The 15,604-nt window shown below is 37.0% G+C and overlaps 1 protein-coding gene across 1 annotated transcript in view; it reads left to right on the top strand.

Annotated features, from left to right (window-relative positions):
- Positions 1-15,604, top strand: part of ALDH1A1 (aldehyde dehydrogenase 1 family member A1) — a 48,779-nt gene that overhangs the window by 6,047 nt on the left and 27,128 nt on the right. The window contains 2 exon segments of the mRNA XM_006193852.2: positions 7,469-7,573; positions 15,014-15,154. Coding sequence (XP_006193914.1) covers positions 7,469-7,573; positions 15,014-15,154 — 246 coding nt within the window.

Below are 15,604 nucleotides of genomic sequence, written 5' to 3'. Positions count from 1 at the left end.
TTGGCAAATTGTTTTGTTCTCTGGCACCTGCCCAGCTTCAAGAAAACCTAAACAAGAAAAATCCTGAAGTAAATAGCAGCATACCCTAAAAGAGGGTGTTATCCCCATTTCATAAGGACTCTGAATACTACAAGTGTTCACATTATTTCTTTAAACCGGACTTCACCTAATGAATTTGTCATTAACTACTTCATTGAATGAGGGAGCGTGGTGAGGAAAACTCTGGAAGAGTATGAGAAATAACTCATTTGAAGGGCAACCCAGAGAGAGAGTAGTGCCTCTGAAACACCGTGAGTAACATATGGGGTGGTATAATACAGACCAGCATAAAAGAAACTTCATGGAAATATGGTCATTGCTAAATCAGCCCTACACTTGTCTCAAAATAGCAGCTCTGAGGTTTGAGGGATGGTGGGGTGGTGGTGGTTTGGGTTTTCATGATGCTATTATAATTGTGGCTAAATGCATTACACATTTACCAGATTTAAGTGGCAACATACAGCCATGTTCAAAAGAACATGAGCAATAACTGCTTCATAATTAAACATCCGATTAAAAGACGCTGCTCAGAAACAAATCAGAAAAGTAAATATTCGTGTAAATCTAGATTTCATCACATTGGTATATTTTGAGTATGTGCGTGCACTTCTGTGTGCGGGTGTATGCCCGTGTGTCAAAAGTTCCCACAAATACTGGTATTACTTGCAAGGTATGTAAAGCGCTGCTAATATTTAGTTTTCTGATATTATAATATCTCTTCCTGGAATACAAATATCAAACAACTAAATTATGCTCTACCTTTGGTACTTTCTTTAGAAGGAAAAAGGCTTATCTGCAAGCAATTATATTATTTGGTCTTGATATTGTTAAGTGTTAAGTATGTACAGAACTTTCTAGTGCTTCTGCATCTTACCTCTTTGATATAAGGTATACAAGATGCACGGAGATTGTTGACCAGTGTTTTTGTTGTCTGTGGGACAAAACGAAGGTGTGGCTCAAAACAGAAATGCCTTAGCATCTTGTCTTTTTCCCTGATTGAGCTGAAACGGCTGAAAGTGTTTTTCAAACAACAAGAAGGAAAAGAAACTCACGTTACTGAAGTCAGACTATAATACAAAACAGAAATGAAAGGAAAATTTTGTTTCTCCTACTTTTGTTTTGGTCACTCTCTCATTTTGTTTTCATTCTTTTGACTGCAGTTAAATATTTTCCTCCCATCTGTTATTTCCTCCTTAATTTCCTTTTAGATTTTTTTTACTTTGAATCTCAACATTTTGCTTTGTTGCCTTAAGATTTGGGTTATAAGTAGTTGCCAGAGATCTAGCTTTGATTCTTTTAAATGTTTGACACCCTCACCTGACTTTTGTTCAGTCTCTGTCTTATTATTTACCCCCCATCTTGTTCTTTCTCCCTGTCCCCACCTCTTACTCTCATGGTCTTTGGTACTTTTTAGGTTCCTAACTCTGAGAAACAGTTTACACATTTACAACATCCGTCACTTCCTATACACTGACAATAGCACCCATCACTCCACATGCTGAGACCCAGGCGCTCGGGTTTAGAATTTCACACAGGTGACACAAAATGGAGAAACTCATCAACCTTCCTTACTCTTGGCATAAATTAAAAGAAATCCTTTGTGCACTGAAAATGTGACCTGTCAAAATCTCTCTGCCACCAAAAAAACACTGGCTTCCCTTATGGGACCTGGAGCCACTGGCCCGGCTGCAACCTGAAGAGATAATGTGAATTTAGGGCATCCTATGGATCTGTTGGAGGGAGTCAGGGGTTCTTCCTTTCAAGCCAACATGTTCCAAAATCTCGTATCACAGATAAGACTAATAGGTTTTATTTGCTTATTAGTCAGCTCAAACTTGATTTAAGCCAGACATGTTTTGTGGAAAGTGCTTTTTTTATTTTGAATTGTGGCTTTATACAAAACACGTTAAGATATAGTAACTTTTACTCAGGAAAGGTTTTTTTTCCTTTCAAAATTATTATTTATTCTTGGACACTAAGCCACATTCAGGAAACAGCTAAATTAAAAAAAAAAAAAAACAACAAAGGTCATATAATGCATCTCTTACAATCTGAATACTATCTAAAATTTAGATAGTAAAAATTAATTTTTAAATTGCCTCATCATTCCCATTGATTGTTTCCCCAGATAAGAAGCACCTGAAGTTTAAGAGTATGCACAGACATCTGTAATGTCCCATCAACACTGTGAACTTTAAGTTGATGTACACAGATATTATCAAAGTATCTTGAGTCCAAAATTCATAATTAGAATATAGTTAACATAATGGTTAAATAAAATCCAAGAATTTTTTTTTTACTTTTATAGCATGATTCCTTTCCCCTTAAACTTGCTAAAGGCAAACAGCAAATGGAAAATGAGGTCATCACTATGATAGACCTCATTTCAAAAGGCCTAAAATAGGTTTCATAATTATCAAAATTTAACATTCGTTAGCCTACATTTCTCCATATAACCATTTTATGTAACTACAGGAAAGATGATTATTCAAAAACATTTGGTCACAGTTAGCCAGAAGGCAAATATAAACCCAGTAAGATTAAAACAGAAAAAAAAAGATCATTAAGGTAGTTCCTACCAATAAATTCTCCATCGCCAAGGGGGAGAGAAGGATGGTACAATGCCTCCTTCATCTCATTCTCTGTGCTGAGCTCTGTTTTTATGCTGAAAGGCCTCTTTTTGGCGGGAAATATGTATCATTCATAACTTGCAGACTACAGTGCTACGTCACTCCACGCTAAAGCCTTAAGACCTCATGCCTGGCCTGGAGGCCAATCCCCTGGACTCTGTTTGCTCTACCTCAAAGCCATTTGGGGTACATTAAAATCAGTTCCTGAAACATCCATTTGATCCTGTCACTCTCTTAGGACATCCAAACTGGCTTCATGTTCATGGTTGGAATTCATCTGTGACTTGTTTCCAGTAGAACTCTCTGCTGGGGCCAATCCCTCTGCTGTGTCCCAAATACCCCAAGAGGGTTCCCTCACTCTGCTCCTGTTTTCCTTCTCTCCACCACTCCCATCCTTCAAGGACGCATTCTTCCAGCCCGTGTTCCTCTCTTCCACAGGTTTCGTGCTGCAGTTTACTGACTAAAGCACTGGTCATCATGCTCTATAATCTTCAGTTCTTTACTGGCTGATCCTGATACACACATACTCTCCTTTGTGATCACAGGCCACGTGGAAGCAGGGGCCATAGCTCACTTATTTCCCATGTTTCCACACTACCTGCCAGGGTATTTCTCAGGTCTTTACTCATTGTTAGACAAACACTGTTCTGATAAAACAAAAGGGACCATTTCGGATGATGTGGATGTAAGCACAAATTCAAACAGAAGTTAAGTTCACCATGTTTTCCTATATTAAAGGTTAAAACTGAATAATTCAGAGTAGTTGCTGATAATTTGGGATCATCTACAAATTGATCTTTTCAGTTGCCTGGAGGCTGACAGATAAACCCATGTTGTTACTTTAATGCTCATTTACCAAACATTCACTGACTTGAAACTGGAAGGGGAGCTTCAAGTACAGTTTAAATGCGAGAGTCTGATAATGAAACTAGTTGGTGCACACCTATTGTAATAGTTCTTTCACAAAAAGAGATTGTATAAAGGGATTAAGATAAGTTATAATATATTGAGAGCATATTATTGATACATTGAAATTGCAAATTATCAGGGTAAGAGGACTTAGGTGGGAGTTGGAAAGTTTCACCACAGGCCTAACAAAATATAATACATTCTGTATCTTGTTTTTAGTTGAGTTTTGGTGAAATCATATTGCAGAAGGATGGGATTCTGGGCATATCTCTGACAGGGTGAGACTCGCACTCTCTTAGTTTAGAGATATAAAGTTGGAGGGGCTTATACTATCTTCAGGCAGAGAAAAGGCAGAAGTAGAAATCTGTGAGTGAATTTGACAAGTTTTGCAAGGCTGGCTAAAGAATCTAAGGCAAGTACCATAATGTTTTTAGTTTTCTGCTTGGATTTGATGAGCTGGTATGTAGCTAGCTAGTTTTAATACAAAACAGAGCATAATAAGTAATTTAATAGTAGAGTACTAAAATGCCATGTGAGAAAAAAGGAAAAAAGAGGTTAAATGACTAGTGAAATCTTCATAAGGAGATGACATTTTAAAAGAGAGTTTGAAATATGAGAAGAAAATAGTGAAACTCCCATCCAAGGAACAGCATGAATAAAGCCACGGAGCAGACGAGCATGGTGTTTGAGACAGCAGAATTAAGCTGAAACAGAGGGTAAACCAGGGAAACAGGGAGATAAAAGGTTGGAAAAGGATACTGGGGTCAAATCACAAGCCACCTCAAATTATGTGTTGAGGAGTTTGAGATTGGAGAACCACCTATTCTGAGGAGGAGACAAAATTTGAACTCGCTTGGTTTAGGAGGATTATAATAGGGTGAAAATTAAATTTCAATTAAGCAGAGGTAGGGGGGCAGGCAGAGCAGGGGGTTTTTTATGATAATATAAGTAAAACATAGTGATACAAAAGGATTAGTAGGGGCCGTGCCTGTCATTAATAGAGCAAAAGTGTGTGTGTGTGTGTGTGAGAGAGAGAGAGAGAGGGAAAGAGGAAGAATGAGCAAACTGTAAAACTTTAGTTTGAGGTAAGAGCAGCATAAAACTACAGGTGACAGTGAGCTGAATTTGGGAACGTAGTTTAAGTTGCTTCCCAGCCATCCCTTAAGAGGGGAAAGAGGTAAATGTTAAAGATGCATGAAAAACAATACACTTAAAGAGTTATTATAGGATTCCATAAACTGTGCTTTTGATAGCTAGAATGCTGATTCACTCCAAGAGACGTTGGGCAAGTCAGTATTTTAATCTGAATTTATCTTTCTTCAAGTTGAACCTAGATGCCAGTTTTTTTCTTGAAGGCTAATAGGAGTTTTCCGGTCTTCCATGCCCGGTATTCCATTACCCTATCAGAGAAACAAGGATTTTCTTGATACTTCTAACATTCCCAAACCTCCTTATATGTGACTTTGGACAGCTAGTCTCTTCATCTGAACTGCTTTGCACCTCCCCCTCTGTTTATTCATGCCTACATCTTTTTCCTGTCAATTCCGGCTTGCACTACGATTCTTCTGAGCTCCTGCAAACACATAGGTTGTACTGGTGTGAACAGCAAAATAGGGAAGCTTATCCTTCTGCCTGTTTTTCAGCAAATCAAAATATCAGCGTGTACTTATGTGCGGACTTTTATAGTCTTACCTGTGTGTGGCTACTGGATTCTAGGTTCTTTGATTCAATTTTAAGTTATTTATTTAAGAATTCTTTACTGAGGTTAAAATCACTTTAGGGCTGGGATTGTGTTGAGCACTGGCTGGGATTTTTTTGTTGTTGTTCTGAGGATAAACCAGAAAAACAGACTAACACGGTCCTCGACCTTATCTTATACAACTTACAGCCTAGGAGGGAAGGCAGAAATTTAAAAATGACTTTTTAAAAAAGTGACAAATTTTACAATAGAAGTGTAGGAGACCAGGGAAATTTTTTGTAATAATCTTGTAAATCACAGAATATAGAGTTAATTATACTTAAGCATTTAGGGATGCATGGTAATATACTTTTTATTTATTCAACAGAATTTTGAGCTAAATTTGGACACTGCACAATAGAATAGCTAGGTCAGTGCAAACTCATACGCTAATTTAAAAGACTACTTTTATTTCAAATATACACGATGTAAGTAATTAACATTAACAATGTGTAATCTTGATAGCTGTCATCAGGGAATTTTTAAGCTAAGTAATTTGTATCTAGTATAACAACAAACTTAAACATTGGGGGGCAGTGTTTCAATAATTCTCCCTCAGGGTTGCACTGTTAATAACATCTTTAAATACATAAGTAAGAGGAGATGTCTGAATTAAGACATATATTATAAACCCAGTACATATGTCACCCTTCATTTAAAACTATATGGATCAAGTACCTGTGATTTAAAATTAAATAAAATAGTTCATGTCATAAAAATAAGTCTAACAGAAAATTACAATACATAATATTCAATATAGTACTTATGATTATTTTTATATTTCAATAATTAATAAGAAAAAAAGAAAATAAACAAGAAATAATGGGATGAGGAGAGGGAAGAAGTTCCAGCTTTTGTCAAAAATGAAATATAACTTAATTCATCACAAAAGGAGTACTTCTTAATTTGGCTCAATCAAATATTTTTACTCTAATAAAAGATGAATGAGCTATCAAGGCCCTATTAGGCTCCATAAGGAAATGCAAATTCAGGGCTGCAAAAGTTGAAACTCAGACTTTTTAAATCACACACTAATACTGCTTTTCAAAAAAAAATTATTGAATTAAAGATTCTTTAAATTCTATGGAGCTTTACAATTTTCAAAAGTTTCACACACATGATTTTCTATAATTCCATAATAACCCTTTTTTAAAATTCCCTACTCCTGTATGCCTCTTCCCCTCCACTCTCCCCACTGGTAACCACTAGTTTGTTCTCTATATCTGTGAGTCTGCTTCTTTTTTGTTTTATTCACTAGCATGGTGTATTCTCTTTTAGATTCCACATATAAGTGATATCATACAGTACTTGTCTTTCTCTGGCTTATTTCACTGAACAAAATGCCCTCTAAGTCCACTCATGCTGCTGCAAAATATTGTTCTTTTTTATGGCTGAGTCATACTAACACTTCCTAATATTCTCATTCTTCTATTATGTACACAGAACAAAATTCCACTGTTTTCTGGAACCCTGTGTTTCCTTAGATGCACACCTCTTTCTCATAGATGTCACTAAGAAATCTAGAATCTGATTTAATCTGAGGACAAATAAATTATTAGACAATCTTTTAAAAGGGAGAATGAAGCCCTTAAACTTTTAAAAAGTCAATGAGAGAGTATCACTATCCAATTTTTTTTTTCTAAGCAACATTATTTTAAAATCCTCCCTCAGGCTACCTTTAAAACTGTAAAATAAAGGTTCAGAAAATAGTCACTTATGACACCAAATCACCAGTGACCCAAAATGAGCACGTTCAGAATCTGAAGTAGAAAATAGACAATGATTCATAAAGATTAAGCCCACTTAGGCCTCTTTGCTCTTGCCTCAAATTCATGGTTATTTCAGATAACAGTATCTTTTTCTAGATTGTTTTCTCCAGTCTGTATTTTCTATGCTTTAAATGACCTCATATCTTAGTGAAATTTAAAAGTATTACTTTATTTTAGTATGTGTATGCGTGCATGCATGTGTGTGTGTAAAATGTCTTAAACAGCCAAAAAATTCTTGGAGGAGGCAGGTATATGAGGGAGGTGAAGTTATAACACTGGCCTCCCTTAGGCGTTCAATAGTGTTTTAGTTTGTTTATAAAGAGTTTCCAAAATCTGCTGCATATTTTAGTGACTTTTTACTTACCTTCTCTCCGTCTCTACAGATCTTCATAAACAACGAATGGCATAATTCGGTGAGTGGCAAGAAATTTCCCGTCTTAAATCCTGCAACTGAGGAGAAACTCTGTGAGGTGGAAGAAGGAGATAAGGTGAGTTTCCTGACACTAGTCCCATTTTATGCCAGCTTTCTTTGCTGCTCACATTCTGAACTCTCAATCCCCTATTCCATGTTTAAATAGACATGTCATGAAAACATGGTTTCCGGGACGTCTGGGGAAATGTTCTTGGTACATAAAAGGCACTTAGTAGTCATGTAATGACAATGAGCCTGTGCTTCTGGGTGTGGTGATTCTTTTCATGTTATTTTCCTTGCTTGTTTTTCAGTTGAAATAGGGTCTATATTTATTGTACAAAGAGACTGCATATGAAGTGATCGGTCATAGGTTTAAAAAGTAGAGAAAGCCTTTATTCATATAAATTTCTTCTTAAGGTGCAAACAGAAACTAAAGAAAATTTAATATAAGACTTCTGTAACAGTATATTGCCAAGTTATTTGTTAAAAATCATTGAATTAATATTAATCAGTACCTTTAAAAATTGAATTTTAAAGTGACTTAAATTGAATTGCAAATTAAAAGTGTTGCTCTCCAGCTAGTAATACTAACAACAAAAACTAGCTTTTATAGTGGTAATTTTTTAAAATTCTAAATAATTTTTTTAACTTAATACTCAATCCAAACTGTATGGGCAAAGTATTTTTAACCGCTTGTACAAATGATGATGAAACAGCAGCATGGAAAGGTTGAGTAATTTACTCAAAATGACACTGCTAATAATTAATGAAATCAGTGTTCAGATGCTGTGCTTCTGGCCTCAGGGCCTGTGACTGGCAGGTTTACTGCCTTACCCTATGATTATTATAAAAGTAAGAGAAGGTAATATTAAATAGTAGGGGGAGTGAGGAGAGTAAAAGCCTTCAGAATTTTTGTATAAACACACATCTTAAAAAGCACACAGTCTAATTTGAGAAGATTTTTCTAGTCCTTAGTTGTCCAGATGTTATCAAGCTTTAAATTTCTGTCACGTAAAATATCAAGAGGTAAATTATTTTGCTCCGTGAAAAGACTACTTACTGGAAATTGAAGTCAGCAAAACCCAACCCATCCCAACACTATGTTTAGTTAATTGTAGCAATCACGTGCTCCTGTCTTGTCTCCGTTCTTTTATTACTTTCTTCCTAATCAACTAATCTCAAGGTATTACACCTTGCAAACCTATTTGAAGGTAGCAATAGACCTGAGGGGTTCTTTGGGATTTAGGGAAGATCCTGGATTCAGGTTGCAGTATTATCAAAAGAAACAAGACCCATGCCTTGAGGGGCAAGAATGCAGAGTTTAGACAGAGGGCTCAACAGCCTGAGAAGTAGAAGCAGAATAGAATGGAGACACATCACCTGCTTTCAGATTTTGCCCTCTGTACATCAGAGCTCATTCGTGCATAAATTCTTCAAGAGCTTCTCATTGCCTCTGGGTAGGGGAACAAGCTCTTGGTTTCTGGCTTCTATCCTGGGCCACGTCATCAACATTAGAGTTCTAACCTCACCAACCCCAGTATCATGTCCCAAACGTTACATGTTGGTCACTGCCTCTGGGGCATGGCCACCGTGCAGTCCTAGTTCAAATGGCCATCTGTAGTAAGAGCACCAAAGTTCCACATTTGCATTTACCCTTTTTGAGCTTCTGTTCCTTTTTGTGTAAAACGTGGAGATAGGAAAGACTTGGGAGGGCTTAAATAAGAAAATATGTAAGTTGCATAGAACAAATGCTCGATCATTATAGGTTTTACACTTCTTTAAAGGCTTCTCTAACCTTCCCAGGTAGAAGTGCTCTCTTCTGGGTCATTACAGAACATTACATTTACCTATATCCTAACCCTTGTGTTTTAGAGCTATTGGTTAATCTGTGAGACAATATGCTTCCTGTAGAGCTCAACACCATATCTCATCTTTTTACACACAGTATCGAATACACGATACATAATGGATAAATAAAATCATCTTTTTCATCAGGTTTTGAGTTTCCATTTACCCCACACACCTCGCCTTAGGTTTCTAGTACTACAGACTAAAGCAGTGATTCTCGAAATTTTGGATGCATTAGAACTTTTTGGAAAGCTTATTAAAATCTCTGAGCCCCATGCAACTCTAGAGTTTGTTTGGATAATTCTAGAGTCAGACCTGAGAACTTGCATTTCTGACAAGTTCTTAGGTGATGCTGATGTTGCTGATTGGGATGAGGGTAGGAGAATATACTTTGAGAACCACTGAAGTGCTTTGTTAAAACCATAAGCTGTATCTCCTCTCAGGTATCAGTGTTTAATAGGAGGCATGGGTTTTGACGAGTAAGAAAGTTGATGGTTGATGATTAGAAACGGTGCTATGATCATCATTCTGCATCTCTGCAAAACGGTACAAGACCAGACTTGGGCAGAGAAATACTGATGATTCTGGGCAGCCTTCTAGGAGACCCAGAAGCCTGTGTCCTATGAGCCATTCCCAGAAATAAGGGGGAAAGAGGAATCGTTTTTATCAGAGACTTCTAGACAGCTACCCAGCATTACATTACCTCAGATGTCCCTCTTGTTGCTTGAGAGGCTCTGACAACCCTTGGGGGGTGGGGGGAGGCAATAAAGGGCAAGATGAAGGTAAGGCTGAGCCTCTGACAGCTGCCTGCTCTTTCTCTCCAGAGGTGTAAATGGCACTCAGGAGGGAGAATGCAGAACTGTTTGCAGTTTGCAATTAATAAAAGAAAAAAACCAATCCTTGATGCTTTAGCTCTGGGACTTTGGACACCTCACTTTGCCACTGGCTCCTGGGTTTAATTTCATCAGTTAGAACACATCTGTGCCTAGTGTTCCAGATGAAATCTTGTCAGACAATCTGGGAACTATTCTTGGCATCATTGGTGAGATTCACCTTCTTCCTTAAGTGTAGTGATGATCTCACCTGAAGCTTTAGAAATATTTGTCATTCATTTTCTGTCTGCTTGTTGACAGTTACTCTTGCTCAGAGAAGGGCAGAACTGTCTGTGCCAATGTAGATTAAAAACATTAATTAACGTCCAGCAAAGCTTCAAATCAGGTCACAATGCTAATTGAGTTGGCTGGATACTTGATCTCCCAACTTAGATTGTTTATGGTGTAAACTGTCCATAGCAAGCAACTGTTTGCTTAATATCCAGTGCTCTTGTCATCATGTTCTTTTTTGGAATGACTTACAGCATTTGTTTTTAAATAATTATTGCTGTTCTCACAATTTTGCCAACAAATGTATTGTAACTTCTAACATTGCTTAGTGAAAGGTACAAATCTAGCAAATTACATGGTCACAGTAAACCTAATATTCTGGAACTGACTCTTTAGATAATGAGCCAAGAGGTTTTAAGGATTTAATTTATGAGAAGAGTGGAGCTAACAATGGGCTATATACTGCCTTTCAATGGTATTATAAAGAAAGGAGGAGGGGCAAGAAAAAATGGGGGTTACAAAGCACAGCACAGATGTGGGTGGGAACTGTTTTCTTTTCACTTCAGTGGCTCTTTTAGCCCATATTGGCTAATCCCGAAACTGCTTTTAATACTAAAGCATGACCTAAAAAATAATTGGTGAGGACAAAAGTAAATGTCCATTAAAGTAAGTGCCTATGACAGGTGTAAAAGTAAAACTGGTCTGATAACTGTTTTCTCCAAATCTGAATGAATTTAATATGGAAATGCATAGTCTGGGAGGGGTGGAAGAGTTTAGTCCTTCCTTAATTTCCTTAAGGGGCATTTGATACTTCATCATCATTCAGATTGTCTTCATACCTTCAACTTGTGGTCCCTTACTTCAAAAAAGGAAAATTTTAAACACTATAAGGTAAATGTTATTGATGGTAGAAGATCTGAGTTAATGTATCAAACTATCTTTCTGGTTAATAAAAATTATGTCCTTGGAAATTCTAGTCCTGGATTGAAAATCCAGAAACACTAGCCCTGGAATTACAAAAATAATAATAATCACTTACAGAAACCCTTATGCCCACAGTTTGTTATATAATGGAATCAATTAAAATGTGAATTATTTTATAAATATCAATATAAGAAAATCATTTATGTAAGAAGTACCCTTATGTAAAATCAATGTAACATGATAAGTTAATAAAATATATAACAATATTATTAAATATTGATTAACTGCTTATTGTAGGCCCAAATTGTAAGAAATATTATAGTTTATAAGAGATAGCAGATAGCAGTAAATACTCATTGCAAAGGAGATAATTATCAGGAGAGCCTGGAAGAGCACTAAAACTAGATTTTGGAGTCAGATTTGGGATCAAATTTTGGTTCTACTATCTGCTAGATTTCATGTTCTATAAAACCAGGTCCCTGATGCTTAACTACAGTAGAAACTGTGGGGGTTATAAAGGGTTTAGCATCGTGCCTAGATCTTAGTAAGCTCTTCACTAGTAGCTATTATCAAGTTGGATTGGTCTAGCTAGGGTTTAGGTAGGTTGTGATAATTGAGCTGGGTCTAAAGAATAGGCAGAATTTTGAATAGAAAGGGACGTGTTGGTCGAACATGCTAGGCAAGGAGAATTACAGGGGTAAAGGTGAGAAGTCATTTGGCCAGATAGAGTAGAAAAAATGTGAATACAAGTTTGTGTAGATACAGTTCGGTCCCAAGTGCTAGGCCTTGAAAATCAGCAAGAGGAGCCTGGCATCAGGACTGTAGGCAAAGAGAGCATCTGCAAATATTGGAAAGGAAAAGGGGTAAGGTCAAAGTTGCTGAGGAAGATTAGCCTGGTAGCAATCAGCAAGACAGTCTGGGGAAAGGAGACTAGACTTGGGAAGGCTAGCACCAATATGAGATAATGACAGTCTGAAAGAATACAGGGCAGTGAAATTGAAGGGAAGGGTTAAAATATACCAGAACGGCTGGGAGTTATTTTAGGTGGTTTGAACTGCTCCCGCAACAATAGCACTTGCTAACATTTAGTGAACACTTGACATAATGTCTGTCACATAGAAAACGTGTTTCAAGTGTTGCCTTATTTAATCTTCAACACAACTCCATGAGGTCATTATCCCTATTTTAAAGATAAGAAAACAGAAGCGTAGAGAAGTCATATCACAATATGAAGTTCATTTCAGAATATTTCTCCTGGTTTATACTAATGGTGTGATTATTTGGCTGAATGTTTCTCCCATACAATCGGAATCTTCAAAAGAGCAATCTCCTTACTTCACTGTCTTATCATTAGCAGCCTGATGATAAGAATGTTACAGAATAGAGTGTTCAGCAAATCTTTAGATGGACGAATGGATGGATGAATAGACGGAAACTTCAAAGGTTATATAGCTAATAGGTGAGGAACCAGAATTGAAATCTGGGTTGTTTTGTTCCTAAGCTATATATTAACTACCATTGTTCTATTTCTGTGCCTGCAAGATAAAATATAAGAGAGAAGGAGGAGCATGATTCAAAGGACATAACCGCAAAAACGTCTTTATTTATAGCAGCATTCTCCAGGAACATATTTTCCATATGGCAGAGTTACTTGTCTTGAAGGCATTTATTCCATATCCCTCTGAGAGGCCAGGATGCCTATGATAAACCATATTTGGCTAAGGCTGATGGTAGAACATTGAGCAGAAGGATCCAAGTGAAAGCTGTGTCACACAGACCTGTTTAAACACAGTGCAGCGTGTATTTTATAAGCTGTGGTATCCACAGATCATGCTGGCAACTTTAGATTCTTGTGATTTGGACCCTGCACCTTTTTTTTTAAACAATGCTCTTCCAATAAGATTTGGAAAAGGTGAGAAGCTGTGGCATAAAACAATGTCCAAATATAAGCAATCAGTGTGATTAACTGAATGCCCAAAATATGACTGTATATCTTTTTCTAGGAAGGGAGAGTAATAATACATTTCTTTTATCATACATAATCATTATTCTCTCAAAAGTTACAGTAAAATACACTTGTGTATGATGGTTACAGTGAAAGAATGTTTGCTTTGTAGTCTGTATTGTGATAATATTATCACTTAACTAGACCAGATTATACTTCAAAAATATCCCTCTGGCCCCAGATCATCTTAGTGTGGTGATAACTACTGTAAAAATGATTTAATTTTTGTATTTTAATTTGCAGACTTGTAAGTTTGGGACTTCCTAACTGAATATAATCAAAGACAGGGGATATTAATCTGAGATCCATGCCTCCAAAAGGGAAGGTATCTTCCTTGAATGGGTTCAACTTAGTTTGGGCAATTAAAAAAAAATTTGAACAATTTTCCTTTCAGATTCTTTAAGGAAGCTACATCTCCTGCACAAAAGATAACCTATTAGCTTAAGAGGTACCATGATTTGTGGAGCTTACATCACTCCATGTAGTGGCCAGAATGAAATACAAAAGAACACTGGGACCATCTATGCCTTTAAAGTGTTTGCAATTGATTTGATGGAGGGAAAAAGACACATAAAGGAGTAATGGAGGAGGTGGTGATTTTTGCAGAAGATATATTCCGTAGGAGCTCAGGTGGGATCTAAACAGAGGTCTACAGGAATGAGTGTCCAGGAGAAAGTATTTAACTGAGGTGGACTAGGAAAGAACAGGAGGAGTAAACTGTTTTGGAAAAAAAGAGAAGGACACGTGAGTGAAGGCAAGAAGCCTAGACTGAGTGTGGCATTCCTTGATTATTTGACTTCTGTTTGAATTAATGTAATTTTAAGCAGTGCCTTAGTAATAAGAAACTGACGTCTTTACTTAGTTAAGGATTAAAAGGACCTCTTTGTACTCTTAGTTGGGAAATGAGAGGTTGTGCTATACTGACCCTTCTCTATACTAGTCCCCCCACCTCCCTGCCTTTTTCCCTCTGCACAAGAGGGGTGGCACATATTTATAACGTTTAATCTTTAACAGCAAAACAGCTCTTACTCATCCTTAGCAGGTTCTGCATGAGAGTGCACAGCCTGTGGACTCACCAGAGATCCAGGAAGATATTTACTATTTTAGATCTTTAGCTTTTCCCTGGAACTCTTGGTAACCCAATCACCAAGCAGTATAATGCCATGGTAGAGACAAAGGGGCTTCAGTCAGAGGGGCTCCGTGTAAAACACGGTTCAGCCACTTTCAGCTATTGAGCTTGGGCAAATCTCCTCTCTTTGCTTCAGTTTCTTCATCTGTAAAATGGGGGACATACCTGCCTCAGAAAATTATTGAGAATTAAATGAGTTAATATGTGTAAAACAATTGGAACCTTACTTCATGTATGGTAAGCACTCCAGTGATAGCAACTAATAAATGTGGTATTTCTATTCGTGGAAATCAAGCATGTGCTATGTGTGTGGGATGCACCATTACAAAGATTAGGCAGCAGGTGTAATTCCAATATATAGCAGTTGAGTTTGTACAACATGCTAGACTTTGAGCTGATGAAGACACGGTATTTGTTTATGAAGAGTTTTAGTCTATTGTGTAGGGTTATTGCCTTTGAACTCGCTAATACACTTAGCCCACGAATTAAATTCACTTTGACTTGCAGGAGGATGTTGACAAAGCAGTAAAGGCCGCAAGACAAGCTTTCCAGATTGGCTCTCCATGGCGAACTATGGATGCTTCAGAGAGAGGACGGCTATTATACAAGTTGGCCGATTTAATTGAAAGAGATCGTCTGCTACTGGCAGTGAGTATTAACCAAATTGGGCAGGACTCAGAATCCCTGGAAAGCATTCATTGTTTAGATTGGTCAGTTGTTTGGGTTTTAGTGATCACTACACACTCTACACAAACAAATGAAAATGAAATAACTACCAGCTCTTGTATATGAAAGTTACCATTGAGTTTATTCTCAGATAGTAAGTAATCCTCTCTCTGGTTATAGATGATCTTAATATCTACTCCCTCCCAGAATAGATTCTACAGTCTAAACTTTGGCAGACCCTGAGTTAAATCAAATTAAACAGATTTCTTTCCTTTACTTTAGAATATCTGAGCCTTTAACAAGGTCACATCCAAATGAAGATCCCAGAATAATACACTGGGTTTCTTAAACTTACTTGACCACTGAACTCTGTGAATGAAAAATCTCATAGAGTTTGTTAAAGGTGCCCAGAATATTTCTGTAAAATGAATC

Source organism: Camelus ferus, chromosome 4 (assembly GCF_009834535.1).
Source record: "Camelus ferus isolate YT-003-E chromosome 4, BCGSAC_Cfer_1.0, whole genome shotgun sequence".
In the NCBI taxonomy this organism is placed as follows: domain Eukaryota; kingdom Metazoa; phylum Chordata; class Mammalia; order Artiodactyla; family Camelidae; genus Camelus; species Camelus ferus.
This window is presented reverse-complemented; position numbering and strand designations above follow the sequence as displayed.